At 41.7% G+C, this 20,996-nt stretch overlaps 1 protein-coding gene across 2 annotated transcripts in view; it reads right to left on the bottom strand.

Moving 5' to 3' along the window:
• Positions 1–20,996, bottom strand: part of FRMPD4 (FERM and PDZ domain containing 4) — a 194,422-nt gene that overhangs the window by 14,072 nt on the left and 159,354 nt on the right. For both annotated transcript variants that reach the window (XM_086386913.1, XM_086386914.1), the window contains exons 7-12: positions 19,964–20,095; positions 14,729–14,848; positions 7,949–8,085; positions 5,005–5,131; positions 2,517–2,606; positions 1,627–1,809 (exon numbers count right to left, since the gene is read on the bottom strand). In XM_086386913.1, the coding sequence (XP_086243039.1) occupies positions 1,627–1,809; positions 2,517–2,606; positions 5,005–5,131; positions 7,949–8,085; positions 14,729–14,848; positions 19,964–20,095 (789 nt within the window). The remainder of the gene's footprint in view (positions 1–1,626; positions 1,810–2,516; positions 2,607–5,004; positions 5,132–7,948; positions 8,086–14,728; positions 14,849–19,963; positions 20,096–20,996) is intronic.

Below are 20,996 nucleotides of genomic sequence, written 5' to 3'. Positions count from 1 at the left end.
TCATGGTGAAAATTTGTGTTGAATTGAAGTAAAAATCAAGTGGAAATTACTGTTAAGACTGAATGAAAAGTGTTGAAGAGACCCAGGGGAAGGATACTTCTAAAAGAAATTGTAAATTCACAGGGAGGGGAAAATAGACATGGGAGTTGAGAAAAGGCCTTGCCCCAACTTTCTAGAAACATAATTGGACAAGGATCTTGGGCATACAGGGAAGCAACTATTCTCGTTGAGAAAGGGAGGGTGGATAGGCTGGTGTGTTCTTGTTGAAAAAGAGAGAAAGTGAGAGGAAAATAAGGGAGCAAGAAAAAAGCAGACAACCAGAGGCACAGAAACAGCGAGATGACAGGTCCCTTGCTTTCACTGCCAAGGGTAGGACACTGGCCAGGACGATGGCCTTGGGTGATGAAACCTAACTTCCGTCCCAAGGCCTTAATCAACTCGAGTTGCTGCCTTTTCCTTCCATTTCAATGGCAGTCTCCCTCCAAGCAGCCCCGCAATTCTTTTATATAAACAGGAAACCATCCACAGGGTCTTGTCACCTCCTCCTGTTTGAGATAGATTATCCCTGTTATCAGGTCTGTGATGACTGCACCCGATACACCCATTCTTCTGCCCCTTTTACATGACAGGCTATATTGCTCTTAGCATCTTTGGTCATGGACCAGGACAGGTGTGCCAAGTCTACCCTTGGTCATTCATTGCCATGAAGTCAAGTGCAGTGCCCTGGATTCAGCCCATGAAACACCATGGGCCATGGCCGGCGTGCCTAAGCTCCACGCTCTCCCTTGATGTGTCCCTTCTGTTGTGTAGAAGCCCATTTCCACGTTCTCCTCTACTCTTAATCTGCCCCTCCCACAGCACTGGGGGGTGGGGTGAAGCTAGGAGTGGGTCCTTCCCCCGTTCTCAGAGCACAACTTCTCCCAGTTCAACCTGTTTCCTCTGCAGACTCACTGGGCCTTTTCTCTACAGAAATGTCACATACATTAATGCTGCCAAAATCCAATGACTCATCTATGACTGGGACAAGACGGCGGGGACAGGGGACCTGGATTGCTTCCTGTCAACTTCTGTTTGGGGAGGAAATGTCTGCCCTCTGAGGACAAACTCAGATGGCTGTTTCCAGTGAAATGGCCATGATATTCAAGGGGCCAGATGTTCGGCCACCACTAATTGCTACAGCATGAAAAGACAGATTGACTGAAATAGTCAGTCTTTCCAAAAGAATGAGCACATATGCATGCTACATCAAAAAGGGAATGGGGAATCTAAACAAAGTTGGGAAGACTCTCCCTGACTCTCTACATAAGAATCATGTGTTCTAGAAAGTAAGTAGGGAAACATTTCCCCCACTCCCCATCACTCTGGAGCCAGACGGGACCTTAGACCCAAACTCATTTGCTTTCTCATATAGAGCTGAAGAGATGGAGCTCAGAGAAAGAGGGGGACTTGTCCCCTAATCACAGAGCCATCTAGTGAGGACTGGAGCCCTCATGTCTGAGTTGAGTGGATTTTTTCTTTACCCATTTCACCACTGATGGGCTGCACAGGTTGAAATTTTGCTTGCTTTGTAAATATCAGAAGCACTATCAGGAAGCAAGGTCATATGTCAATATCTGAAAGACTTACCTTCACATCCAGCACATGGAGCTCCACCCTCACCAAGCTCTCCTCTTCAGTAAACATCTCAATCCTGTTGACATGGCTGAAGTCAGCTAAAAGAGCCACCAGATTGGTTTTGGTGTTTATGACGTGGCTTATGCCATAGCGGGGTCCCACCAAGAGGGTCACTTCTGAGCGCTTTTCTGCCTGCTGAGAAAGACATGTCCACAAAATTTTAAAAATACCAGACTTCTGGCAATTCCCTGGTGGTCCAGTGGTTAAGACTCCATGCATTCACTGCCCGTGGTCCATGTTCCATCCCTGGTTGGGGAACTAAGATTCTGCAATTTTCATGATGTGGCCAAAACAAATAAATAAATAAAATAACAATGAAAATGCTCTGAAGCACCAGGCATAGTTGAACCTGAGAGTCTGTTTTTCTAAGATTACATTTTCTTTAGAAAGTATTCCCAGGTTATATTGTACTAAATCATCCAAGTAGAAGAACCAGATATATGATTACAGCAAGGCTCTGATAAATTATGAATAATGTAGGAAGTAAATGTTATCATAGTATGCATATTCATTATCATGAGAGGCTATCAGAAATGAGGATATTTTTTTCTCTTTTTCAAATCATTCTGGCCCAATGATTTAAAAGGAGGCCATTGTGAGAGTGCACCAATTCTCTCGGCTCTTCATATTTCCTTTTCTGGGGCATTCTGCAGTGATATTATCTAGCTTAACATTTCTTCTGATATTTTCAGACTAGGGTGCAGTCAATTAGAAATGAGGGCTGGAAAAGATTCACAGCTGATTTGCTTTTGTCATCAAAGGCAGCTCATTCAAGACAGCCTAGGCAGTGACATTTTGAAGGCCTCTGTGACTTCCACAAAAAAGCAAGAAAAAGAAATTACCACTAATGTTGCCTTGAACACACGGCCCCCATACAGTCGGAGGTCACTGAGGAACTTGAGATAATGGACCTTGGCTTGCAGTGCGGAGAGCTAAGGAGAGAAAAGAAACCTCAGGTGTTCACTCCATCAGGTGTGATTTTGTTTCTGCTGGAGACCAGCCGAAAACAAAGGCAAACGAGAAGGATGCTTCCACTGCCAACAGATGGGGTGTGACAAGGGCTCTTCATGAGGAATGAAAGTAAGCTGACCAAGGGCTGTAACAGGACATCTAGCTTAAAATTTTTGTATTGGGCGGGGGAGGGGGGGAGTATAGATATGCTGGGCCAGGGCATTCAACAAGTCAGAACAAGATAATAAAATTCTCCACTGAAATGGGGTGTGCAGAGTTTGTGGGGGCTCTTTTGAATACATACCTTCAATCCATAGAAAGCCTTTTAAACAGGCTCTACCATCCCATCTTGTTTCTCCAGTCTTTGTAAGAGTTTAGGGAAAATGAGCTTTTTGAGCATCTATCATTGTGGAAATGTTTGAAATTCCTATCTAAGTCTCTAGAAATGTAATTCCAAGAATCTAGCGAGTTTCATAAATGATTGACAAATGAAATTTTATCCAGTAAAATTGATCCTTAAGAAGACTTAAAAATGTAGATTCCCATATCCTAAAAAAATACTTGATTGAAAAAAGTCCACAGTTCAATGTAAAATATGATATAAAACTACTATATAAATATAAAATAGATAAACAACACGGTCCTACTGTGGAGAATAGGGAACTATATTTAATATCTTTATAATAATCTATAATGGAAAAGAATCTGAAAGCAAATATATAATATATATACACACACATATACATATAACTGAATCACTGCTGTATACTTGAAGCATTTTAAATTAACTATATTTCAATAAATCTTTTTTAAATTTAAAAAAAATGAAAGAAAGAAAAAAGTCCACATTTCATAACAAATGTTCCAGAAGAGTTTGTTAGGGGTGAAGTTTTCCAACAAGGTGCAGAATATCAAGTGGCAAGGGCTGTAAAACTCTGTTTTCAACTGCAGATAACTTGCCAACTCATTTGTTAACTGTACCTCAATGCGCTATCCTTCATATAATTGTAATTTAGGACCAATCATCCAGCCTACTTCTTTCAAAAATCCAAAGCACTTTGCAAATTGATGCGAAAGCAAACCACTCACTCTTAACTAGAAAAAATGACCTTTATAGAAGGACAGTGATAGACCGATCTTAGAGCCGTTATCCAAATTATTACAAAACCAGTGGGCCAGGCGTGGGGGAAAAAAAATCACACTAAGTCAATTAAAAGAAAAGTAGCTTTGGGCAAATCAGAACTGACATTTAGAACATCTTGACCCATGACATCCTGCTATATTTTCATAGGCTGAATACTTACAGAAACTGAGGAGTAAGTCAAAGGTGACTGGTAGTGTGTCGAAGTTGATTACATGTTTAAAAACAGTCATTGGGGTGATGAGGGAGCAGAAACAAGTATGTGTTAGCCAATAAAAAGGACTTAAAAACCAGATACTAAGACCAAGAAACTACCCACAGAAATAATTTGTACTCCAGTCACACATATATTGATGGCCGATAACACTGAGAAAATGTTCTTGGGTTGGTAGGCTGCCTTCAGTTTTACAGTTTACATAAGGCTCCTTCTCTCTCTAGTTTCTAAAACCTTTTGCTTTTTATTACCAATAAACATAACTCTCTATTCTGACCAACAGTATATTTTTAAATGTTCTTTCTGTTTCTTCTACTCGATTAAAAAAAAAAAAAGATTTTAACGCTAATGATGGTGAGTGACAGAACTGAACTTATCTTCTCTCTAAAAGTACAATTCAGTTCATTGGTTGTCAATTGGGGTGATTTGGACAAAATCTGGAGACACTTTTGTTTGTCATGATTGAGGGGATGGGTGCTGACAGCTCATGGATAGAGACCAGAGATGATGCTAAATATCACACAGTGCGCAGGACAGCCCTTCTCCCCAACCAAAAATGATCTGATCCCAAATGTCAAGAGAGCCAAGGGAGAGAAACTTTGGTTTAATTAATGTGGCATCAAGTCTGCAGGGACCCTTACTGACTGCTGTGCACTTAAGCTGGTCTGAGTGGTATGCAAAACTATGATGAAAATATGAAATTATTTGGCAATTCTGTCCTCTAATCCCAAGGTCTTAGAGGCTTTGCAAGGTTCTCCTGCATGCACATGTGAACGCGCACAAACTCTGTACAATAAGGAGTCTATAGTGTGCAAGGAATAAAGAGGTCTCCATAAGAATACTTATTTTTCATTAGTCTTAGAAACATGTGAATAGTTAAAGTAAGAGAAGGTTATATAGTGTTACAGCTTCTGAAAATCTGGTGCTAAGTATTTTATTCATGGGCTAATTTTAAACATTTTAAAAAATGCATGCAAGCCTCTCTCTTTAAAATCCATTTTCTATTAAGATGCAAATGTGATACCTTTTTACCGGGTGGTACCAAGTTTTGATTTGCTTTGACAAGGTGTGAAAGTGCTTTCTTTATGTTCTTCTCTTTCATGCTTTGCAGCACAGCAGAGGGAAGAAAAGTCTCTAATCCCCATTCTTTTCTGCAATAAAGAGCAGATCTTTAATTTCACATTCTCGTGATGATTAGTTATCTAAGACAAAATGGCGCTCTGATGTTTGTTGGAACAAACGAATTCTTATGAAGGCAGAGAATGGAGATAAGTCCCCAATAAGGGAAGCAACCTTTAATTTACACTCAGGAAACATACTATTTGATCATTAATCCATATGTTTGCATTTTAAAAGAAATATATTCCTCACTGTCCAGAGAGGAGCATTTGGGATCAATGGAAATTGAAGAGACACTTTATCCATCCCACCTCTGAGTCTCTTAAAACTCACTCGCATGTCTGTGTTTGTACTTCCAACAACTTTTCCCCATCCCTTTGTTTATTCTCATTGTCACCTCCCCTGTCTGCCCACGGTCGTCTTTCTCTATTCGCTTAGAAGGATGAGTATACCTCCTTCATGGTCCCAAACCATTCTTTCCTCCTCATCTCCCTCACCAATGGTGATTTCCTTAGAAACACACAATTCTCTTTTCTCCCACCCAGATAATGTCTATCTAACTCCTTCCATCAATAGTTCTTGCTGAGGTGGGGAGCAGGTTGCCCATATGGAGTCAGGGTAGGGTTTAGGACCCTTAAGTGTGTTTGGTACTGAAAGGGAGATGTAACCATCTCTCATAGGTGTGGCTATACTAGGAAAAAACAAACAATGGGACTGGGTTAGTATATTCTTGCCAAGAATCTATTTCTCCAACAATGACTAGAACCCTATCCTAAGACAGTTCCACGTTTTGAATTCTAGGAAATTATCCTGATCGGTCATGTGCCCAACCAGTATCTTCTAAATTATATGAAGACTTTTGAGAAGGCTCTGGTTATTTCTCCTGGTCTAGATTCTCTCCAAAGAAGAGTAGGAAGTCAGCCTCCCTCCACTTGGCCATTCACATGCTTTTCCCTAGTTAAGATGGTGTTTTTCATGATCACCATTTGCTTCCTCCTCCTTCTCCTCGACTTGTACTTATTTTCGCCCATCATTTGGCACTTCTTATGGACTACCTTGTAATTCTACTTATATCATTATTTTACATCATTATTTTTCATTCTATGTCTTGTCTTTATAATCAGATCACAAATTCTTCAAAGGTTAAGATAACAATTTATACTTACTACTATTTTCTCTTCTCCTAGTAGAAATATCATATAAAATGCTCAGTGAACATTTGTTGTATGAATGAATTAATTAATGAGAACATTAATTAATCATCACAGGCTCTGCAAGATTCTTAGGCAAGCTAGGTATCTCTGGAAGTTTTTGACTGTACCATGTCCAACCTGGTAAAATGTGGGTACAGAGAGTAGGAACAGAGATGCATTTTGGTTGTCTGAAAATCATCTCAAGTTGTGTAGGCCACCTTTTCAAATGGGATCCAATCTCATCTGTCCCCCAAAACCTCAGAAAGCGGATTGGGTGAGGGTGTGAAGGGATCCACTTGGGTGTGAGACCTCTTTGTGAGCTGAATCTCTCTTGGCTTCCAGAGAAACTAAGAGAGAAAGAAACAAACCATCTGCAAAAAGAAGTGCGCTGAGATTGGAAGGCCTATGGTTCTCAAACTGCACACAAGGATCTGTCCCTAGGCAGCGACAGGGCAACTGAGAATGGCAAGATCAGGGCGCTGGGAGTCCACAAGCTGGAAGCTCTCATCTTCCCCACAAAAGGCTCTCAAGCCTGCTCAGAAGCCATTTTGCTGTGTGGGAGAGTCAATCTGCCACTGTGGAACCTGGGGAGGCTTTGCAGGCAGCCAGCCCATGGGAAACTTCTTTGGGATGGAGGGTTTCAATCAGCCATATGCAACTTGGAGGTGGAACAGACACTAAGGCTTTCAGTGTTACATGAAGATGAGGCTTCAGCCCCACCATAAACTTTGAAACACGACTATTTCTTTTTCTTAGCATTAGAGCTGCCAGGATTAAGAAAATGGTGGCTGCTTTAGGCAACTGGATCACCCGCCAACGGGAAGTATACAGACTGGGAGACAGAGGGTTCGCTTTTAAAGGATGACTTACATGAGCTTGTCAACTGAGGACAACATAAATTGCTTTTTTCTAAGAAGGCAGGCTCTTTTCCAGCTAAAGAGGTAGTATGCTGTTATAAATGCCATATTCAGCAAGAGAAGGTATTTATGTTCCAAACTTTTGATTCATGAAGCAAAGTTTGTATGGCATCCTTTCCCATGCTGTCACAGTTCTTTATTACCAATACCAACTTACCTGATTATGACTCAAGAAATTACTTTTTATATGACATTTTGATCATCCGAAGGTAATCTCTGGTTATGCACACCATTTTCTAAACACAGGTCTTCAAATGATTACACAAACAACAGTGCAAAGCGGAGTCCCACTGCCTTGGTTCAAATCCTACCCTCCCTAGTTAATAGCCAGTGTGATTTGGATAAGTTACTAAACTATTCTCAGCTTGCTCATCTGTAAAATGGAGTGACAGTTCTACACTTTTCATAGGGAGGTTGTGGGAATCAAACAGCTTAATGTCTGAAAAGTGCTGAGACCAGAGCTTGGCTTGGAGCCAAGTTCATTTAGGAATTTTAAAATGTACGCTTCATTTGCAATGTGACCTTCAGTTTAACCATAGTTGTCTGAAGGTGGATTACAGAAGAAATGGTCTCTTCCACCGAAAACGAACAGAACATTCATATATTTTGCCTCTGGTTAACAGATGCTCTGCCACAAACAAGATCAATTTTGGAAATACACATACACATCAAAAATACCCTTGGGCATTAAGGAGACAGCATCTTTGTCTTCAAAATGGTTCGGAGAGTCAGCACTTACTCGATGTACTTGAGAGAGATTTTCTGCGTTTGCTTGGTGGTCACGGTTGCGATGTACATTTGCAGCGCTGCCAGCCTCAGGGCTATGTCATATTTCAGCTCCGGCCCAAACCTCTCCTGAACGACATCGTTACAACTCTGAAAAGACACCAGCAGAGGGCGCAGCTTGTCAAAGGATGCATCATGTCGCCCTAGAGTGACACGCGTTTCTTCTGTGTCCCACCTTCACTTCCACGTGAAAGTGAAGTGAAGTGAGTCGCTCAGTTGTGTCCGACTCTTTGCGACCCCACGGACTGTAGTCCATCAGGCTCCTCTGTCCATGGAATTCTCCAGGCAACAATACTGGAGTGGGTTGCCATTCCCTTCTCCAGGGGATCTTTCTGACCCAGGGATTGAACCTGGGTCTCCTGAATTGCAGGCAGATTCTTTACCATCTGAGCCACCAGGGAAGCTGCTTGGAATTGAGTCAGTATTTAAGTATACGCACACAGACCACACAAACATTGAACATTCATCACAAGCGAGCTGCTAATTAAATATTTAGCTTTTTTGTAAAAATAACGAGGAATTTAGGAATGGAATTCCCAAACACAGGTGTCACGACTGAAAACGTGAAACCCTGGTAGCATGACGTGGCTTGTGGAGCTAGGCTACCGGGATTGGAATCCTCGGTTCCAATCCTCTTTCTCCACTTTCAGTGTGTGACCTTGGGCAAGCCCCTTAATTGTTCTGTACCTCAGTTTCCTCTTCTGTGAGTTGGGGATAATACTCCCCATTCACTGAGTTGTGACGAGGATTAAATGAGTTAACAAGGTAAAGCCCTTAGAACTCCATCTGGTAAATTGGAAGCTCTCATACATGTTAAGAGCTGTCATCATCAACATCACCCTCTTCCTAGCATCCAGAGAGGCTTCAGGGAGGCAGAATTAGAAGGCGATGGAGAGTAGCAGCTCTGGACCTACACCTGCTCGGGAGTCCTGGCTTCACTAATGGCTACCTCTGTGTATAACCTTCAAGCAGTTAACTTTGCTCTTGCAGCCTCAGTTTACTCATCTGTACAATGGGAATTCATACTAACAACGTGGCCAGAGTAGGGAGGGGGGTGAGGATGTGAGATGCACGCTTTGTCACAGTGCCTTGGTACATTCAGTGAAGGGTGGCTCTTGAAATTGCCAGTCCGTTCCAGTGGGGAGTGCCCTCACTGTGACTTTGAGGGAGTCGCTTGGCTTTACTTTGTTCACATGTAAAAGGGCAATGCCTGCCTCACAGGGTTTGGGGTAAGCATCAGATTGAAGAGGTGCTGAGACAGTGCTGTAACATGCCAAGCCCTCCAGGACCACATGGTTTTAGGGTGCCATTCTCACTTCCTCATGGATCAAACACTGAACCGAATGGTGATGAGAAACATGGTCCCGAATAAGCATATTATGCATGTGTGTTTACTTATCTTTGTTATGGGAAACTAAACTCTTGGGCTAGAAAATACAGCCTCTTTCTCCCTTCTTTTATCCTTTGCCTTGCCTCCCAAATGATTTCAAACAGAAAACTGTATCAGGATTTGCTTGGCTCCTTTCTGAGATAAGTACATTTATGACTACTTCATGCATTGATTTGACTGAATGGGAACATGTACCCTCGCAAAGGTCCGTCTAGTCAAAGCTATGGTTTTCCAATACATTTCACAAATGTATGTATGTGAGAGCTGGACTATAAAGAAAGCTGAGTGTCAAAGAATTGATGCTTTTGAACTGTGGTGTTGGAGAAGACTCTTCAGAGTCCAGCTTGTCATTCCTAAAGGAAATCAGTCCTGAATATTTATCAGAAGGACTGATGCTGAAGCTGAAACTTCAATACTTTAGCCACCTGATGTGAAGAACCAACTGGTTGGAAAAGACCCTGATGCTGGGAAAGATTGAAGGCAGGAGGAAAAGGGGACGACAGAGGATGAGATGGATGGATGGCATCACCCATTCAATGGACATGAGTTTGAGTAAACTCCAGGAGTTGGTGATGGACAGGGAGGCCTGGCATTCTGTAGTCCATCCATGGGGTCGCAAAGAGTCAGACACGACTGAGTGACTGAAGTGAACTGATGGTTTCTGCACACAGTATTTGCCCTTTGGATACCTCCCAATGGCGCTCTGGTGCTATGGAGTTATGCCCTGCCTACCTGCTCTGGCTCTCTGCCTCTCAACCCACCCCTCACCCCCAAGAGTGAAGCCACATTCCCTGCCCTCCATTCTTCATATGCTTTTCCTTCTCCACTTCTCCTTAAAAGTCTTGTCTATCTGGACTGGACTGCACTCTGGTTGGAAATGGGTGTAATTAGAGGCAGGAGACAGGGTGGCTCTGAAGGAAGACAGCCTCTGGGAGCAATTCCAAGCTGCCATTTTGTTTTTGTGGCATTAGATCTACCAGTTATTTTCAAGAGCTCAGGACTGTCCACAATGGGGCACTATGCATTTCAGGGTCCAGTTAGGGTCATTTTGAGGGATAGGGTGCCAGGCCATAAAAGGTATTCAAAGAACCATTTTTTTTTGATATATTACTTCATTTTAGGACTGCTAAAAGGACTTGCACAACAGATGTGAAACAGGATTTTAGCATAGAATTTAGAGACAAAAGGTCCAAATGGGATCCTAGGCTCTGTCAACCACTAATCAAATGACTTTGGACCTGGCATTCCATCTTTCTTGAGTCTCAGTTTTCTTATCTGAAAAAAAAAAAAAGCTAATGACAGCTAACTCTCAAGGTTGCTAGTATACCTGTGAGGATGTTTCATAATAAAGACTGTGCTTTATAAAGGTGAGTCATCACTATCACTTCTCAGAATTGCGACTGAGGTTGTTGTTTCCCACTCCTGTATTTAATCAGACTTCAATTTTTTTGTTTAAGTGATTAGTCACTAATTACATTATATAATTAGTTCAGACTGATCCCAGAGAACTACTGTGACATATGACTTATACATATTTTTGGTACAAATTATGCATTTATTACTCTCAAGTGCATTATTTAAAATAGTTACACATGCAAATGGCGGTCGCTGATTTGCTTAACAGAGATCTCAACAGACTCCACTTTAGACCTACAAAAATTCATTTATAATGAACATGTGAGATACTAAAAAAAAAAAAGAAGATACTTCTAAAGTGTTAGAACACATTTTGTAGCCTGATTATCCTGTTTACCAATTGGTGTACCATCTTTTTAAAAAAATAGACGGTGGACAGTAAAATGTCAGCAGAGCTTATTATAATTATGAATTAGAAGAGTCAGGATTATTAGGGCTTAGTGTTATTAGATATGTTAAAATCTGTAAAATACTTCATGGTCCATTAATGGTTAAGACATTTCTATATATTATCACTATTGAAACCTCTGTGGTCATTGTCATGGCTCACCTCATCAATGGCCACTGCCCTCAGTAAGAGCTCACTAAGTTGAATTGATTTTTGGCTGTGTAATGTGATAGACACTGTTTCTGTTTCCTCTTTTGTTCTCTAGGCTAATTTTATTGCATCCTTTTAGTACCTTAAAATCAACACTTGGGACATAGAACCATTTGTAGGTCCATGGACTCATGGTAGACACATACGTAATTTTAGACAAACTGCATGTTCTATGATACAAGGCATTTTGAAACAGGGGTCTGAATCCAAGAAATTTTCATTTCCTGTTCTCAGTGAAGGATAAATGAGATGATGATAGATTAATTTTGGTCTCTATCACCCACCATAACATGGTCCCCGCCCCCACCCCTGCCCTGCTACCCATCACTGGCTACTCCTTGAAGGAGTAGCTAGTCCACCAGCCAAGCAACACCCAAGGTAAGAAAGCAGAAATATCTTCAGTCTTCAGCTAGTCCCAGGGCAAGAGTCCCAGCAGGTTTTCCTGTTCTCAGGACAGCTCCATAGGTATAAAGGATGTATCATTGAAATAAGAAAGATCTCCATGAACTGCATTCAATTTGAGCAAACAGACTTAAATAGAACCATGCTTAGCAGTACTCCTGGGGTACTTAAAAGGTCTCCCCTCCCCAAAACAAACACAACTGTGTTCTTCTTTTAGAAATGCAATAAATTTGTGATGTTTAAAACAGACGCCGAGTAAATGGTTTTAAAGCATCATCTTGTTAATGGGATGAGTATATAATTAGAGAATGACAACTGAATGCATATGGTGTTCTACAGCCATGTACTGATAGGCACCTGTAACTATGTATTTGCAACTAATAAGCTTAAAACATAGTATATGGGATGTGAGTTGCAGTGGCAGAGCCCTGGGTCGGTTCTCAGTAGGAATATGGGGAAGATGCAGTAACAGGTCAGCTGAGAATCAGGCTGTCCCATGCAGTCAGGTCTGGGTTACCTGGCCTTTGGGGAAGAGAGGATATTGTTGAGGGGTCCAGGGAACCAAAGTTTAACATTTAAGGAAGCCAAACTCATGGCGGTTCATTGTTCTGGGTAGAAAATGGAGTGAAGTGCACCGCACATCTCTCTATTTGGAGTAGGACTTCCTTTTCCTGACGATTTCAGGTTATCTACATGAACAGTAAACATCCTACTGAGCTCTAAATACCACAGTCTCCTCCAAAGAGGTGGGAAACATTTAACAGGCCTTTGCCTGAGTGCTCTCATTGGTTGAAATGTTCCAGTATGTTCTGCTTTTCTCCTCCCACTTAATTTCTGCTCTCTAGGGCTTATTGCTACTTAATTTATGTCATTATTCCTAACCTCTGACATTTATCTTTTTTACATCTCTATGCCAACTTCTATTTTCTTTTCATACCCAACTTTTTAAAGCAGTATTGTCCTAAAACCCCTACCACTTAAGTATTTATGTCGATTACAGGTCTCTTTAAAAAAAAAAAAAGATCACAAAAGCTTTGCAATGTACAAGAAAATACTGAGAATAGTAAAAAAAATACCAATTTATCAACTACCCAGAGTAAAGGAATATTTCTTTTCTTTTTCCTACATTCTTTGCTTTTTATTTCTTACTTAGGGCTCCAGCAACCTTTGACTTAACAGATATCCCCTAGCCAAAGAGAGCAGCATTTTTTTGCCTCCTTTTTCTGTGGGGGAAGGTTACATTAAGGTTTACAACCTCTTTGTGTAATTCTAATGTAGATGCTTAAGTATTAGGTAAGTGGGTTCTTACTGTTTAATGTGATTATATTGGGAATTTAAGAGTAATGGGAAGCGGTTATAGAGAAATATAGGAATACTGCCTAAATATCAAGTGGATCAATTCCCTTTGGGACAAACTAGCAAAGATTCTCATTTCTGGAAGCCTTATTTTTTAAAAATTATATCCCAGTATCAGACAGAGACTGCAAAACATACTATGTTCTTAAAGTTTTACTGCCTTGAAATTAGTAATTCTACTACAATGAATATCATGATGTTTTAGAACAATCTAAACACTAAATAAATGAATGAACAAAATACGTAAATAAAAGAGAAGGGAATTCTTACAGAAGAATGCCAATGAATAACTGAAGAAGAAATAATGGAATTAGGCAAATCATTTTCAACCATTACAATAATAATATTATTATTTGGGCAAGCATCATCAATGAATACTGAAATGAACAGGTGAAACGATAAAAAGGGAGTTGCAAAGTGACTTTCTGCAAATTACTTATTAACTAGAAAAGGGAAAGTAGTAATTTCTGGAAAACATTATTTAATGTTTATGCTGACAAGAGTCAATGTGTAAAACTTCCTAGAAAAAAAAAAAAGAGTCAGTGTGAACCTTACCAAAAGGGGACAGAACGATACCATGTGCTTCCTGACACAATGCACTACAGAGGGCACGGGGTCACTTGTGTTGCTTTTCTGCCCCCAGTGCAGAGCCCCATCTAATCACGAGAAAACATCAGAGAAACCAAAACTGAGAGATTTCTACAAAATAACTGATCAGCATTCTGCAAAACTGTCAAGGTTGGGGAAATTAAAGAAAGGCTGAGGTAAGGCATGCTCCAGATTGAAGGAGACTAAAGTGGCATGCCAACTAAATACAAAATGAGATCCTGGAGTGGATTCTATTCTAGAAAAAATGGATATAGAGGACAGTTTTAGGACAATGGGCAAACTTTGGATATAAACTGTAGATCACATAATGGAAATGTATCAGTGTCACATTTGCTTATTTGGTTAATTGTGTAATGATTATATTGGAAAATGTCCTTGTTACTACAAAATACACTGACATATTTTGGGGTAAATGAGTATGGTTTTAGTAACTGACATTCATATGGTTCAGAAAAAATATTGTGTGTGGTGGGGGGCGAGGAGAATGTGTGCACACACTGAAGATAGAGTAATGTGGTATAATGGGAATAACTGGTGAATCTAGGTGATGGATATGAAAGAGTTCATCTACTACTCTTGCCACTTTTTCACAAGGATGAAATCAAAATCAAGTGAAAATTTAAAAAGCACCATGGAACTTTACTCAATATTTTATAATAACCTATAAAGCAAGAGAATCTGAAAAAGTATATATATACCTTATATATATATATATATATATATATAAATATAAATATATATAACTGAATCGCTGTGCTGTACACCTGAAACATGATATTGTAAATCAACTATACTTCAATTTAAAATCAAAGCACCATGGAATCCTTTTATAATACATTAAGCTTGGGGGAGGTGAGGGACGAAGAGAAAGAAGATCCCAAATGAAAGAATTCAGGGAGGAAAACCCCACAGTTTATTCATCCCACAATGTTAGTATGAAACATGTCCCAGTTATCACATACCTGAACATACAGATACTCAAAAGCAACTGGATCTCGCCTTAAAAGGTCAATTGGATCCTTTGGGACAAAGCTGATTCGGAAAAGACATCTCATCTTATGGGAGCTGGGCCTCTGGGTGACCTAGAAGAACAGACCAATGATAAGACTCCTTCAGGGCTGGCAGAAAGGTCTGTGGGCCAGAAGCAAAGGCAGCTTTCTCTGGACACTGAAGAAGGAAGTGGTTGAGGTTATTTTAGTATCTATCATCCATACTCATTCCCTGAAAACTGCACATACCTATGACTTAGGTCATGTTCCCCCACAGCAGTCCCTGAAATGAGTGACTTCAAAAAGGAACTGTTCCCAGGAGAGGCCAGTGAGGGAGGAGAGGAAGGATGTCAGACAGCAGAGGAATCAGCTCAGGTCAGCCCAGCAGAGATGGCTGTGGGGTGTCCCGGGGAGATTCTGGTGGGAAACTTACCCCATGGATCCCCTGGGTGCATAGATAAGTCACTGGTTTTGGCCTCTCCCAGGGGGATGTGAATTTCCAGGTATGTACAGGATGGGTGCCAGCTGTCTGAGGGCAGTCCTCTGAAGATGCTGGCTGTTATAAGTGACAGTCACACACTCAAGGGAGGCTGGGGGCAGGGCGCAAAAGGAGCCCGGGGGGAAAAGTGCAGAGACGGTCCACTACTGTTTATTACTGCATACCACTGTCATGGCTTTCTCCCTTGGACTCTAGCATGACGGTAGCAGTGAAAACGTGACAGTGACAACCTGCATGACATCCAACTGAAAGGCTGGGGGACAATCGTACTGGCCCAGTCACTAAATCTGGAGTCCACAAGTTTCCAAAACTACCCCAATTTCTACTCTCATGATTTGTTCAGATTGTTCAAAGGGGCTGAGAATATACCATAGGTCCTTCAGGGTTAAGGACCGTGGATCCTTTTGAGTTGCTTTCCTTTCCCCCAGCATAGTGTGTGACACCTACTAGGTCTTAGTTTCTTAATCCTTTCTGTAACAAAAGGGAATCAGTCAATGGATAGTAGGTGGTTCACATACAGCTGAATGAATGAAAGACACTGGACTTCAAGAAAACAGGTAAAAAATAGAATAAAAAAATATTTAAAAAAAGAATGTAAATTTAACTTCCCTTAAAGAGGAGGTCAGTGCAATGAAACTAAAAGCGTGCAGCACGAACCCACACAGTTGTTCGACTTGCAGCTTTGTGCATCTGGGTGTCCGTTTTGATGCACTGGCATGCAGTTTCATGCACTTGCACGCAGTTTCATGCACTTGTAACTACTTTTCTGCAGCAGAAAAATCTGGCAAAAAAAAAAAAAATGTCTGTGAACTGCTGTTTAAAAGTTCAAAATATGATGGGGATTTCCTTGATGGTCCAGTGGTTACAACTCTGTGCTTCCACTACAGGGGGGCATGGGTTCAATTTCCTTAGAGGAACTAAGGTGGGGCATGCTGTGCAGAGCGGACAAAAAGTAAATAAATAAATAAAAGTTCAAAATAGGGAGTTTCCTGGCTTTCACTGCCATTGCGTGAGTTCAGTCCCTGTCAGGGAATTGAGATCCTGCAAGCCATGTGGTGAAGCCAAAAAAAAAAAAGAAAGAAAGAAAAGAAAAAGAAAAACATGTTCAAAAGAAAAATAGTATTAATAACAGCTTTCTTGAGTCCCTGGCTTCCATGCGCACACACTCACATACACTCTGAGAATTTACATCGCTGACTGTGCTATACAGAAGAATTTCAAAGGAAAAACATTCCACATGTAAAGGTACACTGGGCATCCTGAGAACCGGCTTTCCAGCTGTGGGCAGGATTGCAAAACTGAGCGAACTCAGGAGCCCATAAGCTCTAGGCTGGTCATCACTGGCTGATCATAAAGCAAACCAGGATGGAGGATATGTGGGACCCTAAGAGAGCTGGGTGCTGGCAGGGCTGCTGTTGCATGTAACAGTGACGTCACAAGGGGTTTGCCAGAAGATCCGCTCTGATGTTAGAAAGTCAGGGGTCATCATATCTCTGGCTCCTTTAATTAGTGGCGGAGACTGGGGTTTGATCCCTGGGTCGGGAAGATCCCCTGGAGAAGGAAATGACAACCCACTCCAGTATTCTTGCCTGGAGCATCCCTTGGACAGAAGAGCTTGGCAAACTACTGTCCATGGGGTCACAAAGAGTCAGACACGACTGAGTGACTAACAGTCTCACTTTTCACAATCTGTGCTGAATTTTCCATAAGCCACCTTGAGTCTATTTTTATCAGTAGTAGGTTATACTAGTTTTGAGAAATAAATGCTGCTGCTAAGTCGCTTCAGTCATGTCCAACTCTTAGCGACCCCATGGACTGCAGCCCACCAGGCTCCTCAGTCCATGGGATTTTCCAGGCAAGAGTACTGGAGTGGGTTGCCATTTCCTTCTCCAACGCATGAAAGTAAAAAGTGAAAGTGAAGTCGCTCAGTTGTGTGGGAAATAAATGAATGGAATGCAAAAACATGCTTTAGACTCATTAAAAATGGCAGTCCATAAGAGTTACAGTCTCTAAAACAAGCAAAAACCCCAAATTCTTGGAAATTTTAGGTAGTATGTAAATAACAATATTATTTTCTAGATAGAAGTTTAGTGTCAAACTGCTAAAAACTCAGGTAGAGTTGCTTAGCAGTTCCTTGGGGGTTTTCATCACAGGTAAATGTTTTAAAACAATTTTTGTTATTGGACATATTTCTTATACTTACTCCTCCTTTCTGTCATGCCTATAAATATTTTATGGGTCAAGTTTTCATATGTATTGAATTCAAAGGCATATAGCCAATTTGTTTCAGGATATTTACACTACCAATTTTCTGTCTAGAGAGAATATTCAAGTTTCAGCACTTTGTTATTAGTTCTGATGAAAGACAAAACAAAGCCTCTTTTAGAAAGATAAGGGAAGAATCATCGTTAGAGGGTTTTTGTTTCCTTCTAATGTTTTAAGAGGAATTTAAAAATTGGAAATCAACCTGGAATGAGAAGTTATGATTAACTAGCATCAGAAGAGATTTTTGAAAGAATCTCTAGGTGGTAGATGGAAGTTCTGGGGGAAGGCAGAAATATCAAAAAGTTGTGGGAGGTTTCCATTAGACTCATAGTAACTGGCTGTCCGCCCACATCCCTTTGGCATTTACTGCTCCAGGGTGAAGGCTGGTACTGCAAACACCTGTGACCATCTGTCAGTCCAGGGCAAACCAGAACAGCCAGGGAGTAGCTGTCCTTGGGAGAAGCCCACCCCCAATTATGGACAGGATATTAGCAGACAAAACCCCAGTCCCCTTTCCCCTTGAGGGGGATACCTCTGAGGTGTGCTCTCTACTGGTTCCCAGTGTCCCCAGTGGGACTGAGCTCCAGCTGTCCACAGTGGGAACTGGCTTGAAAACATTCTTTAGTGGCAGCCCCTTATCCATTTCCCCTCCTATTCCTCTCCCATTATTTCCCAGTGTCGCCTCCCAAATAAACCACTGGAGTCTAAATCCTTGTCTAAAGGTTGGCTTACGGGGGAACTCAACAAAACACTGGCCTTTCACATGTGGGGTTCTGTATATCAGGGGTCAGTCCCCTATACAGTGAATATATCAAGGGTCATTACCCAATAACGATGAATATATCAGGGATCATTCCCCTATAATGATGAATATATCAGGAGTTGTTCCCCTATAATGACAGATGTCATTCCCCTATAACGAATAAAGAAGTCATCTGGTTCCAAGCGTGTTTTGGTATAATAACAAACAATAATAAACAATTAGATGAGATTTAAAATATCAACAGGTAGATTAAAAAAAAAGGTCAAGTTTAGAGAGAAGAATATAAATGAACACAAATACTGACTTTGTAAGAAAGTCATCACATTAAGTTTTACTAAATCGAAAGAGTTGAGGATAACTCCAGGTCCTGATGTGTGGCTTTTAATTGTGTGACAACCAAAAATCAACTAAGCGTGATGACACTTTTTGCTACTCCATCCATGTGGGGGTGACTTGACTGCCTGCCTCTCCTGGTGTCTGCTCACACCCCTGTCCAAAAAGTCCCCTCTTCATTGAACTCTCCTACATAAGAGAAAATTGGTGAAATCCCTTGTACATCCAACAAAGACCACGCCTGTGTGGAATCACAGGGAAAGTCATGGCGCTGTGCTTAGTTCAGCAGCAAAGCAGCCTGCCTGGCTCCCCAGCTAACAGGTGGGGGTGGCACCTTGGTGACCAGGAGCTGGGACACATTGAAAAGTGAAGTCACTCAGTCATGTCCAACTCTTTGAGACCCCGTGGACTGTAGCCCACCAGGCTCCTCCATCCATGGAATTTTCCAGGCAAGAGTATTAGAGTGGGTTGCCATTTCCTTCTCAGGGGGATCTTCCTGATCCAGGGATCAAACCTGGGTCTCCCGCATTGCAGGCAGACGCTTTACCATCTGAGCCACCAGGGAAGCCCCCTGAGCCACCAGGGACACATTGGTGGGTCACATATTTATAGTGGGCAGGACTGGGTCGGGGATTTCAGGCTTCCAAAAAAAAAAAAAAAAAAAAACTCCGAGGTAGGCACTCGGAACTTAAAAGAACGAAATATGATTTGGGCTTCATTTAAATAATCTCAGAAAGCATTTCTTTTAATAGTTTCTAGAGATCAATTAGCCACTCCAGTATTCTTGCCTAGAAAATCCCATGGATGGAGGAGCCTGGTAGGCTGCAGTCCATGGGGTCGCTAAGAGTCGGACACGACTGAGCGACTTCACTTTCACTTTTCACTTTCACGCACTGGAGAAGGAAATGGCAACCCACTCCAGTGTTCTTGCCTGGAGAATCCCAGGGACGGGAGAGCCTGGTGGGCTGCTGTCTATGGGGTCGCACAGAGTCGGACACGACTGAAGCGACTTAGCAGTAGCAGCAGCAGCAGAGATCAATTATCGGAATAGGTGAATAAGTCATTACCATCACATAACATATATTTCTGCAGAGCCACCGCCCCCAGTGAGTCACTGCTGAGCCTTTGACAACTCTGCTTGTGAGAGCAACTGACAGTCTATGAAAAATTGACAAAAAGGGAAACATCACCTTGAGGTGTAAAATCCATTATGAATGCCAGCACTTCCTTTAGTGGGGCTGCCCAGGGCTGTGGGGAAGGCGCTGAAAAGATTCAAGGACAAGGGAGCTCGGGGCCGGGTGGCCTCTGCTCGGCCGGGCAGCGTGGACCACAGGCAGCATTCACGCACCTGAGTTAGGGTCTCCTGTTCATGAAGCAAAAGCAGCTTTGTTCCGGCCCCTTCCGTCCTCTGCTCCAGCATGAGGGAGAAATGTTCGATGCCTTTGATGGAGAGCTTCTCTTGAAGGGTTAAGATGACATCCTTACAGAGGAAACATTGAAGATATGTGATCAAAATCAAGGTAGTTCTTTTAGATTCCACATGTAAATGACCTTATATGCAAAACAGAAGCAGACCCGCAGACATAGAAAACAAACTTGTGGTGATCAAAGGGGAGAGGGGGGAGGAATAAATTAAGAGATTGCAATTAACCTATGCACCCTACTATATATAAAATAGATAACCAACAAGGACCTAGTGTGTAGCACAGGGAACTCTGTTCAGTATTTTGTACTTATCTCTAAGGGAAAAGAATCTGAAAAACAATATACATAGAAATATACATATCTATATTTCTCTATATAAGTGAATCACAGTACTGTACTCCTGAAACTAACACAAGATTGTACATCAATTCTACTTCAATTAAAAACCAATCCAGGTACCCTCTGGAGTTAGTAGTCAAGATAGCCAAGGAGTTTACCATGACTGAAAAGTATACAAATAGGCTGATTTTTCCGTTTTGTACGTTTGACTGATTCTTAAGCTTGATGCTCCAAAGACCCCCCGAAAGATACAGATACGGGCCTTCTTTCTCTGTTTGACCTTTTCCTGGCCAGCCCCCACCCCAATTCTTTATGGACTTCAGACACGGAGAGGCAGTCAGGTGCACGGCTGGAAGAGGATTTTACCTATCACCTAAGGTCTTAGAGAGCCCGGCCACAGATTGTGCAGTGAAGTTGGCTCAGACACCCTCATTCTAAATGGGGAGGCAACTGAACCACCCCTGAAAGCGGTCTACCCCAGGGCTTGGCCTGCAGGCCAAATCCAGCCCACCACCTGTTTCTATAAAATAAGTTTTGCTGGAACCCAGTCTCGCTCATCTCTTTATGTATGGGCTGCTTTCGTGCTCTGCCTAGGCAGACCTGAAACTGGTGGCAAC

The sequence above is a fragment of the Bos grunniens genome, chromosome X, assembly GCF_055505025.1.
Source record: "Bos grunniens cultivar Pamir isolate PY7600 chromosome X, Bosgru_T2T1.0, whole genome shotgun sequence".
Taxonomy (NCBI): domain Eukaryota; kingdom Metazoa; phylum Chordata; class Mammalia; order Artiodactyla; family Bovidae; genus Bos; species Bos grunniens.
Note: the sequence above shows the minus strand (reverse complement) of the source record. Positions and strands in the feature narration are given on the sequence as shown.